The 27,780-nt window shown below is 42.0% G+C and overlaps 1 protein-coding gene across 4 annotated transcripts in view; it reads right to left on the bottom strand.

Annotated features, from left to right (window-relative positions):
* Positions 1 to 24,565: 24,565 nt before the first annotated feature.
* Positions 24,566 to 27,780, bottom strand: part of TCAIM (T cell activation inhibitor, mitochondrial) — a 52,466-nt gene continuing 49,251 nt past the window's right edge. For all 4 annotated transcript variants that reach the window (XM_034760856.1, XM_034760854.1, XM_034760857.1 and 1 more), the window contains one exon: positions 24,566 to 27,125. In XM_034760856.1, coding sequence (XP_034616747.1) covers positions 26,900 to 27,125 — 226 coding nt within the window. In that variant the 3' untranslated portion in view covers positions 24,566 to 26,899. The remainder of the gene's footprint in view (positions 27,126 to 27,780) is intronic.

The raw sequence follows: 27,780 nt of genomic DNA on the forward strand, positions 1-27,780 counted from the left end.
AAACATCAAACCGCTTTGTTATGAACTCATTTCCTTGGGCAATCTTAGCCAAATGATGCTGAAAGATGGAATCAGAGCCCAAGGTTAAAGGAGCTCCCAACAGAGAGAATTTCCCTTCTGTCAGAGCAGGCTTCAACTGAAAAGTTTTTTAGTAAGTTGGAATCTGCTGCTCCCCCTTTGGCATGATGATAGTGGGCCATATTCAGCCCTGTTGTACAGAACAGCTCCAGGGACTTCAGTGGGGGCTGCAGCTACTCCTGTCAGAGCTGAATTTGGGCCAGAATCCTTATTAAGAATATATTCAAGTCTATAAAGGGGTTCAAATGAATAAAATAAAATAGACATGCAGCTCAAACCTTCAGGAAAAGGCGCTGCTGATGGAGATGGGTCTGAATGAAAACCATGAATCTTAACACTTCCCAGCTTTCTTAGGGGATATTGCAGAATTAAACTGTTCATTGGCATCTGAATATTGCATTTGGTCCCTGAATCAAAACCCCAGATCTCTTCATCCCCAAACTTTGGGCTGTTCAAAATGGATCCATAAACACATTGCTGCTGTGACAGCTGGAACTTTATTCTCCTTTCCTTCTGGTATCTCCAGAAGTTGCTGATCCCCCATAACGTATGGTTGCTACTGAGCATTGAGGGACCAGCCAGCTGTGGAGCTCACTGTACTCACTGCCAAAATCCTGGCTCAGAAACAGCTGGCAAAGCCCTTCCTTTTCTTGATCATCCTATGTGGGTTAGTGGCCGCTTTGATACAGAGAAAGCAGAGATCCATGATTTAGACCCTGAGAGATAAGTGTGAGGACTTCCTGCAGAGATGGCAGAAACAGACTTCCAAATTACCTGAGCAAGGAAAGGACTGGAAGGAACCGAACACAAGCAACACAAGGCCCAGTCCCCTGTAATGGAACAGAGGAAACCTAAGCCACATAAGGAAACAAATTATTCAAGACTAAGGTTGATAAGTTTATGGAGGGGATGGTATGACGGGATAGCCTAATTTTGGCAATTAATTCGTCTTTGACTACTAGTGGTAAATATGCCCAATGGCTTGTGATGGGATGTTAGATGGGGTGGGATCTGAGTTACTACAGAGAATTCTTTCCTGGGTGTCTGGCTGGTGAGTCTTGCCCACATGCTCAGGGTTTAGCTGATCGTCATATTTGGGATCGGGAAGGAATTTTCCTCCAGGGCAGATTGGCAGAAGCCCTGGGGGGGGTTTCGCCTTCCTCTGCAGTGTGGGGCACGGGGTCACTTGCTGGAAGATTCTCTGCACCTTGAAGTATTTAAACCATGATTTGAGGACTTCAATGGTCAGACACAGGTCTGATACAGGAGTGGGTGGGTGAGATTCTGTGGCCTGCATTGTGCAGAAGGTCAGACTAGATCACTTGTTCCCAAACTGGGGTTCATGAACTCCTGGGGGTTCACAAAATGTTACAGGGGGTTCTCGGGAAAAAATTCCCTAATGGCGGACAGAGCTGTCCATAGGGACCCCGGGCAGCACGGGGCCAGCAGCCCAGAGCCTTGGGGACTTCCAAGAGCTAAGCAGATCAAAGCAAGCATATCTATCACACTGAGGATTTAAACTTCAAGACTCCTTATAAGAAATGGAAAGGGAGGTGGATATTTTTTTGGTTTTTAAAATTAAATAGGCAGCTAATATTGTTTTTAAAATTATTATGAAGAACAAATTTAAGCTTTGTTGTAATGTGCATTGTTTCCTGGACTGCTCAAGACTTGAATGCTTGTGTAGGAGGAACTGTTTGAGTTAGCTTCTTAAATACCTTCATGCTGTTTCACATCTGATACTCCTTGATGAAACATAGGAGCCTTGTCTTATAACAGGCTTATTCAAAGTGATACAAGCTACGAAAGTGAGATCTTGGAAGAGTGTTGCCGTTTTCATAATGTAATAAAAATACTGTAATGATAAATAGTAATTAATAATAAATAGTGTGTAATAAGCATGTCACAAAAACAAATTTTATATTTCCAAGTTCACTGCTTTTATAATTTATACTCAGGTAAAGGAGAAAAATCCCTGGAAATATTCATTTTTAGGAGGGGGTTCGCGAGACTTGACATTTTAGTGAAAGAGGTTCACAGGTTGTTAAAGTTTGGGAACCACTGGACTAGATGATCATAATGGTCCCTTCTAACCTTAAAGTCTATGATTCTATGATTCTATTCAGAGGAGGCATGCAATGTGCAAATGGTATATAACATGTGAGCAACAGACTAGAGAAAGTTCCCATCAAATTGATGCATGTATGTGACAACTGTTCCTCCACTCAAACACATGTGCTCATGGTTGCTGTGCAGAACAACTGCCATAATGGAAGTCACAGGAGGAAACACCATCTGGGGATTAGGAATCAGGAGATCTGGGTTCTATTCTTGTTTCCATTGCTGACTGGCTGTGTCACTTTAAACAAGCCACTTGGCTTTTCGGTGCCTCAGCTTCCTCATCTATGCAATGGGAATATTAAGTTTTGCAAATCATGTTGAGCTTCTTGGATCAAAGGTGCTCTGGCAAATGTAATTATTATTTACTGTGTACATGATCCTCAGAGTTTTCCCTGTGTTTTAATGCCCCTTCCATGCAGTTTTGCATGTTCCATGATATGCCATAGACACATAACATCATAGCTTTGTTTCAGTTTGCTAGGAACCTAACTCACTTTGAGATGAGGGTCAATATGCCAAGCTCTGAAGGTCAGGAACCCAGTTATCTGAGAAATCATCATTGATCCTTCAGGAGAGTTACAATTTGGTAGGTTGTTCTTATCAGCTCTCAGGATTTAAAAGTTCTCAGGACAGCTGCCGGGCATTCTCAATAGAGAGCAGATGCCTTAAGGAGCTGCTACCTCCAGCACTCTTCCAGAGCCTGGGCTTGGTGAGCTTTGGGCCAAAGACACAATTTACTTGTTTGATGCTGCTGATGATGGATCTTTAAGATTAGTTTAATAAGAAGAGGGATTTTTTTTTGTGCGTTACTGAGCAAGAGGTTCTGATTTTTCCCCCTTAGGTTGAAAGGCTCATATTTTGTTGCCTTGTTAATGTTTATTCATCCCAGGTGCTTAGGCAATGGACACTGCTCAAAATTTCTACATAGATAAAAAAAATGTTAAACATGTCCCCTCCATACTACCCTCTAGTGGCTTGATAGGTCCCAGATGCTTGAGGCTCTAGAAGAAATTGTGTACATTCCTATTGATTCTTTGGCTCTGTTTTCTGTCTAATGAAGACAGCAGTTGATCTACACCCCTCAGGCCTGGGATAAAATGTCACTAGTCAATCACCTTTCAAGTCGTGCATATGCTATTGGGAATGAAGCAGGCATTGACAAGCATCAGTAGGGCTTTAGTTAATCTTGTTTTGTATATATTATCTATCCACTAATCAGCAAACAAATGTCCAGGATGGACATAAAAGTCAGATTGCTACATTTCTAATGCACTAAATAGACAATGCTGAGTTTCTTTCACAAGTGCATAATCTTACCGGTAATATGAATGGAAAGTGCTTTTTTGTTTTATTTCTAATGGTAATACTGCAGGGGAAACCATATTTTTGTGGAATTTCTAGTGACAAAAGGGCAGGATTAAGTGACAGCAAACATTTCCAGAGACAATGAGAGCACTTTTAGTGGGAATGCGCACCATTAACGTGAAGCTTTTGGTAGGAGACTCTCTATCAAAACTTGTTGCATTAAAAACAATGTTCACATTCAGTGCAGTAAGAAAATCACTAGTAATTTGAAAGGGTGCAATTAAAATCATAGCCCAGATCCATCTGGCTGCGAGAAGCAGAGCGAGAGCCGAGGATATGAGAAGCAGATTTCTGCTCTCGAGAAGCGATTTACATCCAAATGGTAGATCCTAGATTTGGGGGTTTTTTTAAATCTCTGATAAAAGCTCAAGAAAATTCTTGAACCTCCACTAAAATAAATAATTCTGTTGCCCTGACTGCCTATAATATCCTCTTACACTTCAGCCCAAAGGATCACAGAGCATCACCAAAATGGGGCCATTTCTAGGGAGAAGGGCAGCCATGAATATATAGTGTTCAAGGCCTTTAGAAAACACTCCTACTCTTATGAAAGATGTCCTAAAATCTTTAGGGCCCTTGCAGAGCAGGCAGGATGTTGGTTTTGGGGGGTTCATTTGACATGTCCACAATCCATTCAGCTGCAATTTACTTCAGCAGAACTGGTCAAAAATAAGGCCACATTGTGAATTCTCCCCCCCAAAACTCCCCCCCCGCCTTTGCCCACAAAATGAAAAATGTTGTCAAAGTGTTCCTGAGCTCAACACAGAAGATTCTCTGCTGAGATCTGAGCTTGTGGTTCCTGAAACTCTAGAGGATCCTGACCTAAGGTGTAGACTACTGTGACACCCTTCCAGCTAAGAGCACGCCACACAAGAGCTCCTTGATGTTACCCGAACAAACAAACTTGAAGCCAATCACCCCTGAGTCTTCCACCCTCCCTAGTTGGCTACGGTTGGCAGCCAAAGCACAGAGTAAGGGTAGCTTTGGGTCTCCCCAACCTATGTCTTACATTGCCATAAGTCTGTTTGGGGTAGTGGAGAACTGACAGGGTCTCCAACATGTCTCCTCCTTGCTTGGATGTGCTTTCACTCTAGAACACTTCCTGTACTGGAACACTTCTTGCACACTACTTGGGGAGGGGGAGGGGAAAGGGAAGCAAAGGGCAGTTCATAGGGCAGGTCAGATGGGGGGGGGGCTGTGTGGCCTAGCCCAGAATAGCCCAGTCCACTCTTGGATACAGCTTGCTTAACACACGTGCAGACAAATCCAACTCCAGTGTGAGAGGGGTTGGCTCTCAGGGCTTGGAGAATCCGAAGGTCCATCAAGCTTTATTCCATTTTATATGAAAGCAGCACACAGATGGATCTGCTCAGCCTGGCAGCCGTCTGTAGAGTCTCTCTACTGTCTCACAGCACTTCCTGTTTCCACCGTATTAGGCAAAATGACAGTAGAAGCAGAAGGTGCCCTCTTATACACTCAAATATCATTCTAGGATGAAACAGATGTCCTGTTCTTCTCTCATAACTCACATGCTATAACAACTGCAACCATGTTAATGAAACAGGGCAAATATTGCATAATAATTTTTCAACAGTCAAGCTAGCTGAACAAGTATAACAATAAATGCTCATTCAGCCATGTGAAGCCAAAACTTACAGTCATTCATTCCCCTGTTTTTGCTTTTGAATATCTGCCATTACCATGTTGCAGGCCAGATACACTCAAAAGTTTGGGAATTCCCCTCCCCTCGCTCCAATTTATTATTGGCCCACTTTATCATGAATGTCATAGAGGTGGCTCACTGGTGGAGCACCCCTCTGAGCCAGGGCACAGCATTAGACCAATTAGAAGCCCAAACAAGTGCCCAAACAGAAAATTCTTCTGCCCTTCTTGGATTACTTTTCAGCCTGCCTTCTAGACTCAGTTCTCGGCTCCTGTTCACTGACTGCCAGGTTGCTATCCCTGGAGTCCATCTCACAGTCTACCATTCACTGAAGTGCCCTACTTGTCACCCCTACTCCTGGGCCCCGCAGAATTGTTCTTTGAGCACTATGTCCCAGGGCTTTCTCTCTGGGTGGCCTTTTTTTTCCTAGCAAGCCCCACTGCTTCCTCTCCCAGAGCACTCTGGCACCTTTTCCTAAGACCCCCTGCCCCCTTCCTACAGGCCCTACCTCAGGGCTTCTCACAGGACCCTAATCTGCTTCCTGGAGTTCCTTCCTTATGGAGTTCTCTCAGCCCTTTTTATGAGGCCCAGGTGTTCATCAGGCTAACACTGGACCCCACTGGCCTCACCTACTCTGGCTGAGTGGCAGACAATTATCGGACTGGGGGGGGCGGTCCCATTTCCTCTTAAAGGGGCCAGTGACCTGTGACAAAGAGCTAAAGTTTTCTGATCAAAACTAGTGCAATCTGATGCAGCAAATTGGCAGAGCAAAGATTGCTGGATGCAGAACTGTAGAAAATATCCTACTTGGATTCCAACAGATACATGCACAAACATTTCCTTTCCCCCAAACACTGCATTGACTAGTGACAGGTCCCAAAGCTGCTTAGTTAAACTGGTGTAAAACAGGAGCAACGCTACCGAAGTCAACTGAGTGCTTGTGTATGTGGGAAAGTTATGCTGGTATAAGATAAGGTGTGAATTTAAACCAGTATAATTGTACCAGTATAACTCCCCGAGTGGAAACTCTTAGGCCTGGTCTATACTACCCGCCTGAATCGGCGGGTAGAAATCGACCTCTCGGGGATCGATTTATCGCGTCCCGTCGGGACGCGACAATCGATCCCCGAATCGGCGCTCTAACTCCACCAGCGGAGGTGGTAGTAAGCGCCGCCGACAAAAAGCGGCAGAAGTCGATTTTGCCGCCGTCCTCACAACGGGGTAAGTCGGCTGTAATACGTCGAATTCAGCTACGCTATTCACGTAGCTGAATTTGCGTATCTTAAATCGACTCCCCGCTGTAGTGTAGATGTACCCTTATTCTGTAAATGCAACTTTTTTCAGATTTTGGGAAGAGATTTAAGCTAAGTAAATAAAGTCACTCTTATTCCAGAATAAGAATGTCCAGATGGGCAGTTATCCTGGTATAACTGGTGACATGTTTTCATGCTGACAAGCCCTGAGTTATACTAGTGTAAATATGGTACAAGTGAGAGCAGAATGAGACGTTTTTCTAAAACAAAAATCCATGAAGGCGCAGTAGCGAGCCCGTAGTTAAGCTTAAACAGATTCTTTGAGAAAGTGGCTCTGATTTTTAAACAAAACACATCAGAGGATACCAGTAGCTTGTTTGAGATTGCAGCGAGCCAGAGAAGTAGGTCTGACAGGAGCAAAATTATTCACAGCATTTACTTGCAAGCAATTTGTGTGTAAAACCATTTTGATTACATCAAACATACACAGTGCACAAGACGATGCATGTGAATTCCTGCTGGCAAGAAGGCCATTTACAATTAATGGATATCTCCTCTCTCCCCCCACCTCGCTTCCCTCCCAAGTAACATTTGTAGGAAACTTTTATATATTTATTACTATGTGTTTAGTTAGGAAGTATTAACAAAATCCTTGCCATGTAAATATCAGAAACAAAACAATCATTACAACAGTGACCTTTTGTTTAAGAGGACGTTGTACAGGAATAGATTAATCATCTCTTTCTATATAACAGGGTACTACCTACCATTTTACACAGTAAGCATCATTACAACACCCATGACACGTAATTTCATTAAATTGTGTGAAATCTCTGATTACACATTGAACAGCCCAGGCATGTCTATTGAATGTTAATCTTAAAAAAATTGCACAGGTGTGGTTCCTCCCCTCTTCCCCCCCGGTGAATGCACTTTGTGTGAGGATTGAATAAAAGATGCCCAAATAGCTAAATATCTTTTGTCCTTGCGGAGTATGTAACTGTTGTATCAATTTTTCCAGAATACAACCTCCCTTTTTTTTTAACCTTTCCTCTACGGTTGGACTATTTTTCTTTTTCCAACCAGGGGTTATCATTAGCTGAGCAGCTACTAACAGATGAGAGACGAATCCTTCATTTCCTTGTGTGTGATCATTTTGTCTAGGAAGCCCCAGGAGGATTACCAAAGAATCATTCTGTAATAAATATCCAACAATTTGTGCTATTTGGTTATGGATTGCATCCCAATACTCTCTAATGACTGGCCATGTCCACAATATATGCATACAATTGTAGGAAACTTTATTAAATGCAATAAAATATTACAAACAGGAAACTTGAGGAGGGCAATCATGTCCTTTTCTGTTAAACTAAATAGCATAGCCCTGTTGCTAGCATTAGTATAATGGCTTTGAGCTTAGCTAGAAATACATTTCACAAATCCCCATAGTCCAGAATGAATAATTGAAGACAATATGTACCAAGATTCTTGTTTGCTACCTGCAGAGTTCGTTCCTAGAGGACCATTAAATTCATTTTTAATAATGCAGGCTATGGTTAAAGCTATAGGACACAAAATTTGACTCTAAATAAGATCATAACTAAAGAGACAATCCTAGGGTTATGACCTGGGCGCTAGGTTTACAATAACAAATACAACAAAAAGGAAACAAGTCGATCTTGTATTTATTCCAGTTTGCCTCTCACATTTCAAGTGTTCAGGCTTCCAGATTTAAAGCCACATACCAGATCCCTATACAGTGCTATTGAAGTTAATACTCAAAGTTCTCAGAAAATGCCCAGGTGTTTTTTAGTTTGTACTATCATTTGTATTTTTGAATCTGCCATAGGAAAGTGGCAATTTCTTTTGACGGAACGGTGTGTATTCAACTTTTCTTCGGTGTTAGTTACTTGTGACTCTGTCCATGAGGGTACAACCTATATAAATGCCCAATGGAGATTGTGAAAAAATGTTTTGAAAACTGAGGTTTGAAATCTCATTTTTTGTCTGTAAAATAAATGGTCATAAAACAAAACAAAATGGGAGTCCTAGCCCATTTATGATTATTGATAAGCTAACCTAACATTCCATTAGTTGTGCTGAATGCAAATATTTGACCTAGGCAGTGTTAGCATAATACTCTATCATCAAGAGCTTACTCTCTGCAATCTTTCCAGTATACCTCCATCTGCTCCCCAATTAAACTCTTTAATCTTCTTTGCAGTAAAGGGGCTTGACCTTCATCCTATAACTCAGAACACGCTTGGACTTGTTCTACCAGGTATTGAGGCAGAGAGGTTAAGTGGCCCATGGCCATAAAGAGCATCAGTTATCAGAGCTAAGGTTAGAACTCAGGGGTTCCTAGCTCCCTCATGAATAGAAGCATGCATGCGGAGCTTAAAAGGACAGTGCGGCCAGGATTTGTAAGGAGTCCTAACTGTCCTCCTTTTGCAGAAAAGGTGTTAGCTGCAGCTTGAAACTTTGTGGGAATCCTTTGGAGCTACTCAGGGACATAGAGCTCCTCCATGATGTGTCTTTGCAAGAGGGGCATACTGTAGGCTTGGATACAGGATTGGGAGCTAAGAACTCCTGAGTTCTAGTACCACCTCAGTTACCCACTTTCACTGTGACCTTAGACAAGTCACTTGCCTTCTTTGCTCAGGCTCCTCCTTCGTAAGTCAGGAATACTACTACTACTTACCTCACTGAAGTGAGGCAAAAATTAGTGTTTGTAAAACTCTTTGAAAATCAAAAGTGTTAAATAGTTTTATTCAGAAACCCTTTCTTGCTGAGTAGTTCCAGTAGCTGTGGAAATATATATACAGCAGACCATTACAAACTAATCTTTACTAGACCTGGGAATATATTACAGAAGGCCATGTAATAGTGTACAATATTGATTTGTTTTATTACAACATACTGCCTCTTTAGCATGCATGTACAGATGATCTTTTGCTTTATAGAGTTTGCTACATCTAGATTTTTTTAAAAATCATGAAAAAAAGTCAGAGATTACTCCAGAAAATTTGCTACTGAGCAATTCACTGTGTAGAATGGAGTTTCACTTCTCCATAAAATGGTAAAAGGCAGTAAAGGAAGTCTCATAAAAAGGTGCAGTTATTAATTAAAAAGTCTTTTCATTCCCTTGTTCCTCTATAGCTGAGGATGTAAGGAGTGATTTAACAATACTCTGAACTAGGAGTAGGTATACTGTGATGCCAGGTTTCTAACCGATTACACGAGGATCCTTCTCTTGCAGGAGGTTTATATGTTTGTATGGAGTGAAGGGGCTTAGATTAACATTTCGTAATGGTCCTTTCAGATTTAGGCAACTATAATGAAAACATAAGATCAGTTCCTAGTAGTGAAATCTCTCGTTAACATATCTTATTGCTTGGATTTTTGAAAGATGATCTTCAGTGGTTCCTTAATAAGGCTTGTTAATACTGAAAAATATGGTTACTAACCTTTCCATACCTGTTGCTCTTTGAGATGTGTTACTGATGTCCATTCCATGATATGACCGCGCTGCATGCACAGTTGCGAGAGAATTTTTTTCCTCGGGTGGGGGGGCCTCTCGGGGGAGGGGGGGATGGGGCAGAGAAGCGCAAGCAGTAGAAGTTCTCAGGGGAGGGGGCCAAATGGGGGGTGGAGCATGGGCAGGGACTTGGGGGAGGAGGCTGAGCAGAGGCAGGAATGGACATGAGCAAGTATTCAAAAAGGAACATACATTCCAGTGATAACCTCTCTTTTATAACTTTAAATTTTAAATTAAAGGACATTTGAGGCTCACAAAAACTAGAAAGGTTCATCTTTGCATCAGGAAAGAGCAGAGAGGTAGATCTATTTAATAAAGATGCCTCCTCTAACCTTAGATCACTCAGCTTGATTATGAAAGTATCAGATTTTTCATAAAGCACAGCTATATTGAAAAACTGCTAGGACACATTTAAATGCACATCTACTGTGCCTTAGGTCCAAGGACAAGTGTGGTGTAAAGATTTTGTAATGAAACAGATGGAGTTTTATTATACTCTGAGGATGGGATTTAAAAAAGTGCTCGATATTGGCCTAACTCAGCTCCCAGAGAAATTTTGACTTCAGTGGGAGCAGAGTAAACCGGTTTCTCAACACTTCTGAAACTCCACTCTCAGATTTGCTGCGTGCACACTAGCTGTTACTGTCGTATTTATCGGTTTGGGAGAGTGGGGATTTTTCCTTGGCCATTTCAGATCAAGGAGCTTGTGACAAACCCCAGGTGACACCCCCCTCCTTGCCATTCTGGGGATTAGCTCTGCGTGGCCAACACTCCTTCCTGCAGTTGCACTGTCTCTTTCTGCCTCTGTGGCCCTTCTCTCATCCCAGGAACTACAGTCTTCTCCTCATGATTCAGCCCTCTGGCCAGGTTACCGTGTGGTTTCCCCTTCTGGGGATTTGTATCAAAGTCTCTGCTCACCAGCAGCCTCAGGCAGTCCTCCCATTCACTGCCTCAGGGGCTAACAGGGGAACCCAGGCCCATCTCCTACTCCAGGTTTCAGCTCAGGGACCCTCTAAACCAGGGGTTCTCAAACTGGGGATCAGGAGTCCTCAGGGGGTCACAAGGTTCTTACATGGGGGGTCATGAGCTGTTAGTCTCCACTCCCAAACCCCACTTTGCCTCCAGCATTTATAATGGGTGTTTTTAATTTATAAGGGGGTTTGCACTTAGAGGCTTGTTATGTGATAGGGGTTTGGTCTCAGAATATCAGGAGCCTCAGGAGGTCATCTCGTCCACCCCCCTGCTCAAAATAGGACCAATCCCCAGACAGATTTTTTGCCCCAGATCCCTAAATAGCACCCTCAAGGATTGAACTCACAAGGCTGGGTTTAGCAGGCCAATGCTCAAACCACTGAGCTAACCCTCCCCCCTAAGGGTCACCACTATAAAAGTTTGAGAACCACTGCTCTAAGCAGTAGCCACGGTCTGTTCCCTCCTGCACCTTGCTGCCTTTTCTTGAGCCTCTTCCTTACCTTCTGGCCCTCCCTACTCCTCTGGATTTACCAGCCTCTTAGCTCCCTCCTCCTGGGGAATAACCATGGGCTACTTGTCTTTATAGCCCCATCCCCATCCCTCCTTCTAGAGCGAGACTGCCTCCCTGCAGCCTCCTTTGCTTCCAATTTCCTTTCTTTATATAAGCCCCACCTGTTCCCACAGGTGAGCCTCTCTTATTTAGGGCTTTCCTCAGAGGTTTCATTCTCACAGATTGCAGCCTATTTGGCCCAATTCAGCTTTTGCAGGGCTAGCGTGAGGAGTACACCCCATCACAGAGCCATTGTTTAAGTTGAAAGGAAAAAAGAGATCTAGCACCTGAGACAGCAAAGGGATGAGAGAAAAGGAGGATGATACATGTAGAGACTTGCTTAGCGTATGACCTTTCCCTTTTCTTCTCAAGGGACTCCTCCTTTCTCTTCCTTTGCCACTACTCAGATAGACATTTAGACTAATGGCTTGGCTACACTTGCGAGTTATAGCGCAATAAAGGAGCCCCGGGCACACTAGCTCACTACCCATCCTCACTGGCAAGGCATGTAGAGAGCTCTGACTCCGCGGCTACAGCGCTCCACCTCGGCGAGAGGAATAATGTTTGCTGCGCCTTGGCTACAACACCTGGGCGTCAGTGTGAACAAGGTGTTGGGTTACTGCACTCTGATCGGCCTCTGGAAACGTCCCATAATCCCCTTAAATCAAGTGGCCACTCTTGTCATTGTTTTGAATCACTGTAGGAATGCGGAAATGCCCTTTCAAAGCTCCGTTTCTGACAGCTGGCATGCAAGCCATTACTGTGGAATGCTGTGTGTAAGAGAGAGAGGTGTGGGGGAGGGGAAGGTCTGCTGCTGTCTGAACTTACAAGACAGCATGTTGACATGCTCTCAGCCCCCCAATAACCCAGTCTCCCCCCCCACCACATATACAGAACACACTCCCTGTCACACTCCACCCCAACCCTTCCATTTTAAAAGCATGTTGCAGTCACTTGCATGCCGGGATAGCTGCTCATAATGCACCACTCCCAATGCCGCTGCAAGTGCCACAAATGTGGCCAAGCCCCTGTGCTTGAAGCTGTCAGTATGGACAGACTACAGCGCTTTCCCTATTGCGCTCTACGAAGGCTGGTTTAATTCAAAGCGCTCTACATCTGCAAGTGTAGCCATGCCCTAAGTTATGTCAGTAGCAAGTTCCAAACCATGCTGTACTCTAGGAGTGTAGGCTAAAGTACCATTTTGGAACTTGCTCATAAGATTCATCCCCATCTATACTGGCCATGCCAAACTGGCATAGAATACAGTTGGGTAAAAAAATAAAAACAGAATTTGGGGATGCTGTGTATTTGTTTAGACTAGAGCAAAGCCCATAGTTTAAAGATGGTTCTTGCCAGAAGAATGCTAACATGGTTTCCGTGGCCACTGTAGATGTGGCATGAACTATAAAATAAAACAGTTTTTAAACATGCTATCCAGAAAAGTGGCGAGACAGCGGCTATAACATGGTACTGCTGAGACCCAGGCTAAATAAATAAAGACCAGGAAGGCTAAATAAATGAAGACCAGGAAAAACTTAATATTGTTTACATTTTTTCTTTTTATTTATGCAAAATTGATATAATATTAGAAGCAAACATCACTAGTGGACAGAACAGGAAAACTATTACGATACTGACAAATATAAAATTAGATCGGAAAACAAAACAACGTGGAAGAATGCAAACATTAATGTGAAAGAGGACTGCACCATTTTAATTGTAAACACAGAACTCTATGATTTATTAGCTCTTTTTGATAATAAAAAGGCAGAGAACCCCTTAGCTGACAACTTAAGTGGCAATATTTGCTCCTAGACATGCAATAGATTTATGTTATGCTAAATATAAATGAAAGCACCTGGATAACACATTGACTGGATTATGACTACACAAAGGTGCACCACGGGGCACATTCATCTTCACCAATTTATGACCCTGTTGATGTTCCGCATTACTGCTCCAGATCTCATTTATTTTCACCGCAGGTCCCTCAATTTTTTTGTGGTTGCATCTTTAACTCAGGGGGCAGAGTACTGCTTAGTATTAAATCTTACAGCACCTAGGTTTTCCCTGAATATTCCTTTCATATATTTATTATGCCTAAACTTGCTTAGTTTATGAAGAAAATGCAGGCCAAGTTGGTATAGTTTGCAGGATATTGACCTGATATAATTCAGGAAAAAAATATAGAAATAAGTGATTCAGATCTCAGGCCTCAAAGAGAACCCATCTTACTCTGTACATAAGTAACCTTTATCCCAGGAGTAGGCAAACTTTTTGGCCCAAGGGCCACATTTGAGTGGGGAAATTGTATGCAGAGCCATGAATGTAGGGCTGGGGTGCGGGAGGGAGTGCGGTGTGCAAGAAGGGGCTCAGGGCAAGGGATTGGGGTGCAGCAGGGGTGCAGCAGGGGTCTCAAGGCAGGAGGTTAGGGGACTCAGGGCAGGGGGTTGGAGTGGAGGATGTGGGCTCTGGCCCAGCGGCGCTTACCTCTGGGGTGGCAGCGGTGTGCCGCAGGGCTAAGGCAGGCTCCCTGCCTGCCCTGGCCCCGCACCGCTCCTGGAAGTGGCCAGCATGTCTGGCAGCAGCTCCTAGGGGTGGGGTGAGGCCAGGCAGATGTCTCTGCTGCATGCTGTCCTTGCCTGTGCGTACCACCTCCGAAGCTCCCATTGGCCACGGTTCCCCATTCCCAGCCAACGGGAGCTGTGGGGGGCGGTGCCTGCAGGCGAGGGCAGTGCACAGATCCCTCTGCCCCCCACTCCCCCCCAGGGGACGCAGTGCTGGCCACTTCTGGGAGCAGCGTGGGGCCAGGGCAGGCAGGGAGCCTGCCTTAGCCAACTGAGCCAGGGACTGGCAATCCGTGGGCTGGATTGAAAGCCCTGATGGGCCAGATCCAGCCCATGGGCCTTAGTTTGCCCTCCCCTGCTTTATTCTGATCTTAGATTACTGCTGCTATTACCCTGGATTTCTGAAATAACCCCCCCCCCCAATCCCTTGAAGCTATAGAATTTTTGTTGTAGAAGAATCCCAGAGAAGGAAAAGGGTTGATAGAGAAGCACCATAAGAGAGAACTGAAGAGCGTATCAATAACTTCAACTTTTATTCCTGAAGATTAATAGGTGCTATAGCCATGATAACTGAGAGGCGCTGAAGTTTTTATTAGTGAATATGTCAAGGGGAATAGTGTACTAACCAGCACACAAAGTGATGGTCAGGGAAAAAGAACTACAACCATGCTAAACGTCTGCTTGAGGACAAAGTGGGATCACAAGGCATCTTTTAGGTTGTATTACAGACACTATTGACTCATCTTCAGGTCTTTTAAGGACATGGAGTGACTACACTGAATGCAATTTAAACCCATTTTGTTTGGGTTGCTCCAAGTTTGACTAGTTAAATTAATTAGCAATAGAGAGAATAGTTAAATTACAGTTCTTCATGACATTGCCAGCACAGAGCCACACATATAGGAGTTACGTGCCTATTAATACTGTCACAAACTTTTTGAACTATAGTTTGCATGTCAGGGTATATGTCTCTTGAGCCCATCATTCCATACACCAATGGTGTAAATACCATGTACCCCCAACTGAGCCTCAGTTTCTCTGTCCACCAGCAGGAGGGTCCATGAAGCTATTCTCATCCCTTTTTCTGTCACATACAAAGAAACAACTATGTTCAAATTAACAGATTTAGAGTTAGCTTCCATTTCCTCCCCGCCCCCCCTCCAACTTCTGAGGAAGAGTCAACAGGACTGACCCACTAGACCAAATTCTCAGAGCTTCTGTCCCATAGTCATACTGGGGAGGCAAGGTTACACACCCTGAATGGCAAAGAGCCACTACCTACTACTTCACATAAAAAAGAATGATACATCAGAAAAGGGCAGACAAATAAACAATGACAAGTTTTTAAAGTGCTTGTACACAAATGCTAGAAGTCTAAATAATAAGATGGGTGAACTAGAGTGCCTTGTGATAAAGGAGGATATTGATATAATAGGCATCACAGAAACCTGGTGGACTGAGAGCAATCAATGGGACACAATCATTCCGGGGTACAAAATATATCGGAAGGACAGAACAGGTCGTGCAGGGGGGGGAGTGGCACTATATGTGAAAGAAAACGTACAATCAAATGAAGTAAAAATCTTAAGCAAATCCGCATGTTCCATAGAATCTCTATGGATAGAAATTTCATGCTCTAATAAGAATATAACATTAGGGATCTATTATCAACCACCTGACCAGTACGGTGATAGTGATGATGAAATGCTAAGGGAAATTAGAGAGGCTATCAAAATTAAGAACTCAATAATAGCGGGGGATTTCAATTATCCCCATATTGACTGGGAACATTTCACTTCAGGACGAAATGCAGAGATAAAATTTCTCGATACTTTAAATGACTGCTTCATAGAGCAGCTGGTACGGGAACCCACAAGGGGAGAGGCAACTCTAGATTTAGTCCTGAGTGGAGCGCAGGAGCTGGTCCAAGAGGTAACTATAGCAGGACCGCTTGGAAATAGTGACCATAATACAATAGCGTTCAACATCCCTGTGGTGGGAAGAACATCTCAACAGCCCAACACTGTGGCATTTAATTTCAAAAGGGGGAACTATGCAAAAATGAGGGGGTTAGTTAAACAGAAGTTAAAAGGTACAGTGACTAAAGTGAAATCCCTGCAAGCTGCATGGGTGCTTTTTAAAGACACCATAATAGAGGGCCAACTTCAATGTATACCCCAAATTAAGAAACACAGTAAAAGAACTAAAAAAGAGCCACTGTGGCTTAACAACCATGTAAAAGAAGCAGTGAGAGATGAAAAGACTTCCTTTAAAAAGTGGAAGTCAAATCCTAGTGAGGCAAATAGAAAGGAGCATAAACGCTGCCAAATTAAGTGCAAGAATGTAATAAGAAAAGCCAAAGAGGAGTTTGAAGAACGGCTAGCCAAAAACTCCAAAGGTAATAACAAAATGTTTAAGTACATCAGAAGCAAGAAGCCTGCTAAACAACCAGTGGGGCCCCTTGATGATCGAGATACAAAAGGAGCGCTTAAAGACGATAAAGTCATTGCGGAGAAACTAAATGGATTCTTTGCTTCAGTCTTCACGGCTGAGAATGTTAGGGAAATTCCCAAACCTGAGCTGGCTTTTGTAGGTGACAAATCTGAGGAACTGTCACAGATTGAAGTGTCACGAGAGGAGGTTTTGGAATTAATTGATAAACTTAACATTAACTTGTCACCGGGACCAGATGGCATTCACCCAAGAGTTCTGAAAGAACTCAAATGTGAAGTTGCGGAACTGTTAACTAAGGTTTGTAACCTGTCCTTTAAATCGGCTTCTGTACCCAATGACTGGAAGTTAGCTAATATAACGCCAATATTTAAAAAGGGCTCTAGAAGTGATCCCGGCAATTACAGACTGGTAAGTCTAACATCTGTACCGGGCAAATTAGTCGAAACAATAGTTAAGAATAAAATTGTCCGATGCATAGAAAAACATAAAATGTTGATCAATAGTCAACATGGTTTCTGTAAAGGGAAATCGTGTCTTACTAATCTATTAGAATTCTTTGAAGGGGTCAACAAACATGTGGACAAGGGGGATCCAGTGGACATAGTGTACTTAGATTTCCAGAAAGCCTTTGACAAGGTCCCTCACCAAAGGCTCTTATGTAAATTAAGCTGCCATGGGATAAAAGGGAAGGTCCTTTCATGGATTGAGAACTGGTTAAAAGACAGGGAACAAAGGGTAGGAATAAATGGTAAATTCTCAGACTGGAGAGGGGTAACTAGTGGTGTTCCCCAAGGGTCAGTCCTCGGACCGATCCTATTCAACTTATTCATAAATGATCTGGAGAAAGGGGTAAACAGTGAGGTGGCAAAGTTTGCAGATGATACTAAACTGCTAAAGATAGTTAAGTCCAAAGCAGACTGTGAAGAACTTCAAAAAGATCTCACAAAACTAAGTGATTGGGCAACAAAATGGCAAATGAAATTTAATGTGGATAAATGTAAAGTAATGCACATTGGAAAAAATAACCCCAACTATACATACAATATGATGGGGGCTAATTTAGCTACAACAAGTCAGGAAAAAGATCTTGGAGTTATCGTGGATAGTTCTCTGAAAATGTCCACGCAGTGTGCAGAGGCGGTCAAAAAAGCAAACAGGATGTTAGGAATCATTAAAAAGGGGATAGAGAATAAGACTGAGAATATATTATTGCCCTTATATAAATCGATGGTATGCCCCCATCTCGAATACTGCGTACAGATGTGGCCTCCTCATCTCATAAAAGATATACTGGCACTAGAAAAGGTTCAGAAAAGGGCAACTAAAATGATTAAGGGTTTGGAATGGCTCCCATATGAGGAGAGATTAAAGAGGCTAAGACTCTTCAGCTTGGAAAAGAGGAGACTAAGGGGGGATATGATAGAAGTATATAAAATCATGAGTGATGTGGAGAAAGTGGAGAAAGAAAAGTTATTTACTTATTCCCATAATACAAGAACTAGGGGTCATCAAATGAAATTAATAGGCAGCAGGTTTAAAACAAATAAAAGGAAGTTCTTCTTCACGCAGCGCACAGTCAACTTGTGGAACTCCTTACCTGAGGAGGTTGTGAAGGGTAGGACTATAACAGAGTTTAAAAGAGAACTGGATAAATTCATGGTGGTTAAGTTCATTAATGGCTATTAGCCAGGATGGGTAAGGAATGGTGTCCCTAGCCTCTGTTTGTCAGAGGATGGAGATGGATGGCAGGAGAGAGATCACTCCCTCTGGGGCACCTGGCATTGGCCACTGTCGGTAGACAGGATACTGGGCTAGATGGACCTTTGGTCTGACCCGGTACGGCCTTTCTTATGTTAGGCTAACTATTTATTTGAATTACCATAGTGCCTAGGAGCAGTAGCCATGGACCAGGATTCCATTATGATATGCAATCCCTGCCCCAAAGAGCTTTTTAAACTGCTTAGTTGTGCTTGGTCTAAGACTTTGGAGAAAGGTCTAGAGCTCAAAGAATGAGTAGTAGTATGCATTCAGTCATATTATGAACTGATATCCCTGTGCCTGGCAATTTAATGGCATGTATCCACAATGCACCCTTATTTGAAATCTGTAGGGCTGCACTGTGGAGTTGGTGCATAACTTCATGAATCATCATGTTCTCGATGCTTCTGGTTTCAGGAAGGGAATTCTTCAGTTACTGTAATTAGCAAGGTTCATCAGCCCACCTCTTCAGGGAGGTCACTGGTATCTCATCTCTTACAGTGGGGCTCTAGAATCAGTTATCATGAAGAAAGAACATTAACTTACTCGCAGTAAGTCTGGCTCACTGGACATACGTTTCTTTCAAAGATATATATTGACCGAAATGGGCCCTGAATACACCGTGTGTTCTGAAGGATTTACAGTCCAATACAGAAACAGACTTAAAAGTAATTGTTTTAGAAGAGATGTGGTGTTTATACCTTCAGTCTACAGAAGGCCGGGATTTAGGAGTATGCACATGTACACCCCTTAATGGCCAACTACTGCTCAAAGAATCTGTGACTGTGGCTAGAAACGTGACTCTTACAGTTGAGCTCTTGAGTGTCAATATATTCAGAGGGGAAAAAAAGTAACCCATCTTCTTGGTACATATCATTAACTGGGCTCAAATATTCACTATACAACTGTTCATAAAAAACATACTGAATTAGAAAAATTTATCCCTGGAGCATGGCAATTTGATGGGGGAGAATAATGTGTAGTAGTTAGATGTGGTATCAAGGAAGCATCTTGATAATGAACTATATTTATGTTTAGCTAGTAAATGGGTGCCAGATCACAGAACGTGGGTCTACAAAACCAGACTTGATGAAGGATACTAGGTACCTATTATTGTTTCTAGTAATGAATCCCAGAATGTTTCATTATGTGCTGAAGATACACATGCCTCTAACATTCACTAGCCTGCTGTTGCATACTGCAAGAAAAACAAACTCTGACAGAGTAGATGTTTAAAAACAAAACATTACCCAGAAATAATTAAAAAGAAATCATGTGTGGCCAAGTTAAATCTAACTGCCTTTTGTTCTCCAAATCAGCTGTAAATACAGGAAAGGGTGAAGACTAGGTGGTTCTAAAACTAAAAAAAGAAGGGTTGTTTTCCTATCAAACCTTGTGTCAACTTAAATTTGAGGTTGTGTCTGAAACTACTTTCTTTTGCTCAAGCTATAAAAGGAAATACCTACCACTACTGTTGATCAGTCCCATTCACTGCACCTGTTTAAACCCAAGCTCCATATCCTTGGTAGTAGTCTAATAGAAACAGGGTTGTGGCAACCCAAGCCACCTGTAACCTACAGCGTGTTAGAGGCCTGGAATCAGCCAGGTGGTCAGTACAGGTCACAGCATGGGCTGAGCTATCCCGGGAGGAGGCAGGGCCAGGAGATGTATGTAATTTAAAACTGCACTCTCATGGCAAAACATTCTGAGAAGGGCTAGGGTGATACAATCATGCTTTAGGAATGAATCTCCCTTACAACACAGCTGTTTCAGCTAACTTAAAAAGTTAGTTCAAGATTCTTGTTTTAATAGGTCACTGGAGTTTAGTTTCATGAAATCTAGACCTTCCTCTATCCTAAACCTCTGTTGAAGTTTTATAAATATAGAAAAAAATAAACCTATCATTAATGATTTGTCATCCTTTGTAAGACACATCATCAATAAGAACTCAAACTCTTGATTAACTCAAAGAACTATTATATGGATTTTTTAATGTCTGATATTTTGTATTTTTAAAACTACGTATGAGTTCAGAGCATCAGATAGGCACTTATTTCTAATCTTACAAATCAAAATACATGGATGAACTCTTTAATCTAACTCTACCTTAAAAATGCTCATGCTTGAGATCTGTATATAATGTAGATTATATAGTTCTAATTTCATAAAAAGGTAGAAAGAGTCCAGAGAATAGTCAAATAAACTCAGGGAAATGAAAGAACACTACAAGAAAATTTGTGGAATGTGAAAGAGAAATATGAAAAAAAGCCAGAAATCAGTCAAAACATTTAAGTTCCACTAAATAAAAGAATTTTAAAAGATTATGTTATTGAAGTAAGCAGCTGATAATGCAATCAACCTGACTATTCAGCAATTTAGTACCCCATTAGAGTCTTAGCTAAAATTGAGCACAAAATTATTTGTTATTTAAACAATCACATCAGGAATACACATCTGTAAACACAACTGCATGACAAGAGCATTTCTCTGTTAGTTCAGGAAAGGATATGCTCTTTACAACTGTGTCTTTTTAACAAAACAAAACAAAAAAAAGCTTTCTGCAGACATCTTTTGGATACCACAGGGATAAATTCTTGTCCCTATGCAATTTAACATTTTTATTAAGAACAAAAAAAAAAAAATCACTGACAACTTGCAGAGGACACAAAAATTGGGGGCATGATAAATAATGAAGAGGACAGGTCACTGAGACAGAGCGTGGTAAGGTAGGCACAAGCAAACAGTATCCATATAATATGGTTAAATGCAAATGTATACATTTAGGAACAAAGAATATAGGCCATACTTCTAGGATGGGGACTCCGTCCTGGGAAACAAGGACTCTGAAAAAGATTTTGGGGTTGTGGTGGATTCAGCCGAATATGAGCTCTCAGTGTGATGCTATGGCAAAAAGAGCTAATGCAATACTTGGATGCATAAACATGGGACTCTTGAGCAGGAGTAGAGAGGTTATTTTACCTTTGTATTTGGCATTTGTGCAACCACTGCTGGAATACTGTGACCAGTTCTGGTGTCCATTAATACATTGGAGGGAGTTCAGAGAAGAGCCCTGAGAATGATTAAAGGATTAGAAAGCATGCCTTATAGAATGATAGACTAGAGGAGCTCAAGCTATTTAGCTTACCCAAGAGAAGGTTAAAGGATGACTTGATTACAGTCTGTAAGCACCCAAATGGGGAACAGATATTTGATAATGGGCTCTTCAATCTAGTAAGACAAGAGGTATAACATGATCCAATGGCTGGGAGCTGGAGATAGACAAAAACAGACGGGAAATCAGGGGTGCTGGAACAGGGTGGGCGGATGGGCCTGTCCTGTCCACTTCTGGCCATGGGCCTGGCCCCCTGCCCCTCCTCTTCCCCCTGAGGCCCATCCCCTGGCCAGGTTGAAAGCTGGAGATCAGCTCGGGGAGCCTGGGCAGCTATGGGGAACCGCAGATACTCGACCAGCCCAGGCTGGGGGGGCCTGAGAGCAGCCCCCGGCCCATGTCCCTGCCCTCCGGGTCCCCCACCCAGGGCCAAGACAGCTCTTACCATAGCCCACCTGCAGCTCTTTGGCCCCTGAGGCCCCGCCCCCACACCAAGCTGGGTCAGGGTAAGAGCCATGCGGACAACTGTAGGGAGCTGCAAACCTTCCACCTGCCCTGGGTGGAGAGCTGGGACAAGAGCTGGAGACTGCTCTCGCACTCCCCCATCCCAGGTAGGTGGAGGGCCACGGGCTCTCCGGCCCGGCTCTGCTGGGGCAGAAACCCCTTCCCCACCTTTTAGAAAGAGTCCATCACCCCTGCTGGAAATAAGACAAATTTTTAACAGTGAGGGTAATTAACCATTGGAACAATTTCCTCGGGGTGTGGTGGATTTTTCCGTCACTAGCAATTTTAAAATCAAGAATGGATGTTTTTCTAAAAGATCGGCTCTAGAAATTATTTTGGAGAAGTTCTATGGCCTACAGGAGATCAGATTAGATGATCACAATGGCCCCTTCTGCTCTTGGAATCTATGAGAAGACTGAGTCCCAGTTTTTAATCTCAATCTTGGAAGAACTAAACCAAGTCCTCTCTGTAATATTCAACTATTCAGCTTATGCAGGGAAAGACTGAATTTGTATCTTTCTAAATTTATATTAAATTTTTTGCCATAATTAAACTTTTTCCTTGCCAATTGGGTCAGATATGACGGCCTGTAGCATCACCAAAAGTGCACATTTATCAAGAAAAAAATCGAGACAAATTCACTACTATATACATTTACAATTCACACCATGTATAAATATACATATATCCATGAAATCATACAAATATCCTCTTTGTGGACAAACGCTTGCATATTAGGAGAATGACAAAAGTTTTAATTAACAGGCTTTAGTTTCACTTTTTCCTCATAAGAGGAACAGGTTATTTCAGCTACAGTGAACACAATTTAGGCTATATACCTAATTTACTTTCTACAAGAAAAAGTTATGATGAATTATTAATCCACTTACATTGTTAATCAGCCACTTGTCCTCTATGGGAGAATTTTCCTTTTCTATCCCATCCACACACATCTAATATAGGCTTGTCTACACAGCTACTTAGCAGCACGCCAGGGTGCCGAATGCAGAGTGCACTAGCCTGCTGCGCATTAACTGGCTGTGTGGACTCTGTTACTGTGCATTAAAAGTATGGAACTTTTAGTGTGCAGTAGCAAGGTCCACAAGGCCAATTAGCACACAGGCTAGCGTGCTGTACATTCCCACCCCAGCTTACTGTACACTAAGTAGCCATGTGGACAAGCCCTGAGATTCAAAATTGACACTTCAACACCTTCTAAATCGTAAGTGGGTACAAAAAACTGTTAGTTCCTGAGAGTAGATCATAGTATGTAAAAGTCAAAAGTACAATGACAAGATGGGCAATGGTTTCACAGTTTTCATATACAGCGCTAGAAGTGAAAGAGGTATAGTGAGTAAATATGTGGGGAGAATGTTTTGGATATTGGGGAATGTCTTCACATATCACACCACCAGAATAATAGTTTCAAGTGCTTTAAAATGCTAGACATATAATTACCAAAATTAATGCTCCTGTTTGCCAAAGCATGAATATCATACGGCCACAGTTATACATAGGATTGGAATTATTGTTGGAATTATTCTTTAAAAATTAAATGTTTATCAGTTTGTAAAGATTAACATGATGCTGAAACAGAAGAGATTGTCTTTTCAATGTCCTTTCTGAAGCAATGGTAAAGACTAAACTACTTCTTGAAGTCTGAATGACATGATCTGGAATGTCCTGGTTTGATAATGGATGGCCCACCTCTCAAATCTTTGATCACTGGTTGAGATTCAAGAATTGTTACCCACCTTTCCTTCAAATATTTGATTTTAAGTAGTCAAAACAAAAGAGAAGAAAAAGTCTCAAGTCTCAGCCAATCTGATTATTAAACATGAAATCAACGAATACTCGAAAATATAACTGGCTTTGGATTTTTATTATGATTAGTAGTAGTTATTGATCACTACCCTTTTTTCTCATGCCACACAAAAAAATAGATGTGAAGAATGTTGAGGGTTGAGTTAGGCAATCTACATTCTGCTATTTCCTAACTCTTGAGTGCTTAATTCTGCAACCTTAATATTGAATTTTCAACATAGTTTGTGTGTTATTTCCTAGTTGCTTTTTTTAAAGAAACTGAAAAAACAAATTCCATAATGTGACATCATATTGACACCCACATGGGTCACCAACAGGGTTGAAACCTTTAGATTCACCACACAGACCTCTCCCATTTGAGCCAATAGAGTAACGGATAGCAGGAGTAGGCGGTCATCCTCTACGTGGACCAGTGCTAGTGGGGGCTGGGACACACACTATGACAAGGGTTTCACAGATGTTTGCTGACAGCAAAGGAATGGTGAGACTCTGCAATCTTGAGTTCTATTCTAGACTCTGAATGGGGAGTCTAGAATAGAACCCAAGCTCCAGTGGGCACAGACACTCCTTCCCATTTCCCCCAAGCCTGACCCCTTCTGTCCCATCCCTTTCCCTCCAACTTGTCCTGGTCCTGTCTCTTCCCCAGCCCTGGCTCCTTGTGTCAATCCCATTCTCCTCACCTGGCCACTCCCAGCGTCCATTCCTTAGTCTTCACATCTCAGTCTCCTTGCCCAGCCAGTCTGTCTTTCCCCCTGGGCATGCTGTCCCCATCCCCTCTGTTCCCTGGCTCCCCATCTCTTTCCCTCCCCACACCCAGTCCCAGTCTCCTCGCTCAGCTAGTCCCCGTTCCCCACTCCCTACCCCAAACTCCTTGCCCAGCCAGGCCCAGTCTCTCCACACCTAGCTTTTGATTGGTCTCTCCCCTCTCCACACTAGCTCCTAGTTTCAATCTCCCTTCCTGGGCTCCTCATCCAATCTCAGTCCCCTTCTCCCACCTAGAGTCCTTGTCTCTTCTCTTCACCCAGCCAACTCCTTGACAGATGTCTCTCCTCCGAGGTGCCCTACCACACTGGTTCCTAGTCCCTGCCCCATCTTCGTTCCTCATCTTCCTCTCCCAGCAAACTGACTCCCAGTCCCAGTCTCCTTCTTGCCCGGTCTCTCCCTACCAATCAGCTTCTAGTCAGTTACTTCCCATCTCACTCTCAGAAGACTCCTTGTCCCAGCCTACTCCTTTCTCTCCGCTCGGATCCAGCTTTTGTTCCCTCTACCTTCAAATCAATTGGCTACATCGTCCATACTGCCTTGGTGTGGACTTCAGACAGGGGTAATATTGAGAGCAAAGGAGAGACAGGCTCCCTGATCAGTTCCGGTACCACTCTGAAACAGCTATTACAAGGAAATTCTGAGCCCTCGTAATCCTGGGCTGTAGCGTATTCAGCTGTTCTGTGGGGCTGGTGCAGGCACAGTCCTGTCACACACAGGAGCCATAAGGGGCTGGAGCATACTCAGTGAGGATGGAATCTTTAGAAGTTTTAGCAGTTAAGCTCTAGCAAGGCTCTACTGTGCATGTGCGAAATGCAATTCTTCAAAGACTTAAAACTTGGCCAAATTCAAGTGGATTTTCATAGGGACGACAAAAGTCACATCCCTGACACACAAATCAACCCTCTTGCTCCAAAGCACAGGGGTGCTGAAGCAGTTCAAAGAAGAGCAAGAAATATTTAACATGGGCTAAACAATATTTTTCCCTTTGACTCATTCTCTGAAATGATGAACTATTTCAGTTGAAGTTTTCCAAAAAATTCAGCCTAAGGCAGATACCTAACATCGAAAATTTCGGCCTAAATTGTTAAAGTACAGCAAAGTTATAAGCAAGTGAAAACACGATCTTATAATGGGAGATGGTGGGCAATCTTAATAACACAAATAATATACATAATTTATACATATTTATTTTACAGTATTTTTGCCAGTTCTGAAAGATGAATCCAAGTCCAAAAAATGTTAACTGGCTAGTTCCTTTCAGATGATTTTGCAAGATTTAGAACTCAAACACGGTGTGTATTCTAGTGTGAAATACAGTGAAACAGCAGCTTTTTAATGTGTCTAACATTTACTCGGAAAATAAGCCCTCAATCCTTATCTTACGATATTAGAGTTATCAAGTTTAAATAAAATTCAGTATGTCTGATCCTCAGGGCTGACTGAAACTCTTACTCACACTGGTGAGCAATGATTTGCATGACCATCCCTAGACTTCATCGGGACTAGTCATGCAGATCAGTGCTCACCAATGTGAGTAAAAGTTTCACAATCATGCCCGTAGCTACAGTGTACTTAAAAACAATTGATGCATCTTATACTCCAGTAACAAATTATGGTAACAATAATGTAGATTGGAGATATATTTACCAAGAGGATGTCATTTTGAAAGTGTAAACACCTATTCCAATGGGCAGATATTGGATTGATATTTAAAATAAACTCCTATTAAACAAATGTTCAAAGTACTGTTCCTATCTGCATAATAAAAACACTGATGGATTTTTCCTTCTGTATTTCTTATACAGTAAGATATACAGCAATATGTAACTACAGTATTGGAACCAGATAATTAATGATATATGAAGGACTCTAGAATTACTTCTACTGCCTTTGCCACCCCTAAAACTACTTTGACAAGATATTTCTTAATTTTTGAATCCAGTTAATTACCTACTTTAGATAGTACATAGTGCTTGGCTTTAGAGGAACAATTTCTATGAACTTAACAAAATCCATCCTGGAATATTCATGTATATGAAAAACAAACCAAAACCGTTTTTGTAACCTTCAAATCCAATTCAAAAGTTTTGTTTAACTATCAAAAATGCCCTTTCATTACCCCTTCCCTTTGATGGGACTTGTAAAGGAGTATGGAAACCGTACAGAATGTTTACGCATGGACAGGCAATAATGTACATTATTCAGCAAGCTGTTTAGAACTGAAGTTCTACTTTCTGAGCAGCAATTAAAAAGAAATTCTTGGATTAGTTAGAATATGGATATCAAAATACACGTTTAAATAATTTACTCTAAAAGAAAATAATTCATGTTGATAGCCTCAGAGAAAATAGACAGTCCCTCTGATTATTAGACAGGCCTCAGCTTTTCCAGTTCCAAGGGATACAGAGGTCTCCATCTTGCAACACTGAGTAAAAGTGTGAAATGCAGAGGTGCATGCCTTGCAGGTATGGGAGCGATTCTTCCAGCAGTCGCTTACAACAATCTATCATCTGTGCATGGGAAATACTTGGTTCCTTATACAGCTGTTTCAGAGAAAATTTTTCAGTGGAAGCACTGATTAGCTCTTTTTCCATCACTGTCAACCTGGTATATTTTAAAAAGTTAGAAATTAGTGCTAAATATGAGGACCAAATACAATGACGAAATTAGTGCTTGGGCCTTTATAAATATTTGTCTTTCAAGGACATTATTTAACTTTTTTTATAGTGTGCATTTAGTTTCAATTTTTTCCAGTGTAGATATAGTGTGACAGTTTTGAACATGTAAAAACTAATGTTTTTGTGTACAAATATGCAAACTTTGTGTGTGCAAGTGATTATGCCAAGTTGCATACCTACAAAAGGAGACCAAATTTTAAAAACATTACTGACTCACTTATTTGAAGAGCATTTTGTGGTTATGTGATCATGAGACTTCATTTTCAAGGCATCTTAGAGATAAAAATGTTTGTTCCTTTTTGAGATATTGAGTCAACATTAAGAAACTAGGCTTGAAAGTACAAAAATAATTTCCTCCTGTACCCACCTACCAAATCCCATATTCAGTATTCTGCAGGTGACCTAAAACACTGGATGATATCAAACAAAGAGTAGTGTAGCCACCTGCTCTATTTTAGGTGTTAGAAATATAGTTTACTGTTACAACAGAAATACAGAATCCTTAACTCAGGACTTAGCAAATGAAATGATTTTTCAGTTCACCTTAGACAAAAAGGAATAAACCAACTGACAAATACAGG

Source organism: Trachemys scripta, chromosome 2 (assembly GCF_013100865.1).
Source record: "Trachemys scripta elegans isolate TJP31775 chromosome 2, CAS_Tse_1.0, whole genome shotgun sequence".
NCBI classification, from domain to species: Eukaryota; Metazoa; Chordata; order Testudines; family Emydidae; genus Trachemys; species Trachemys scripta.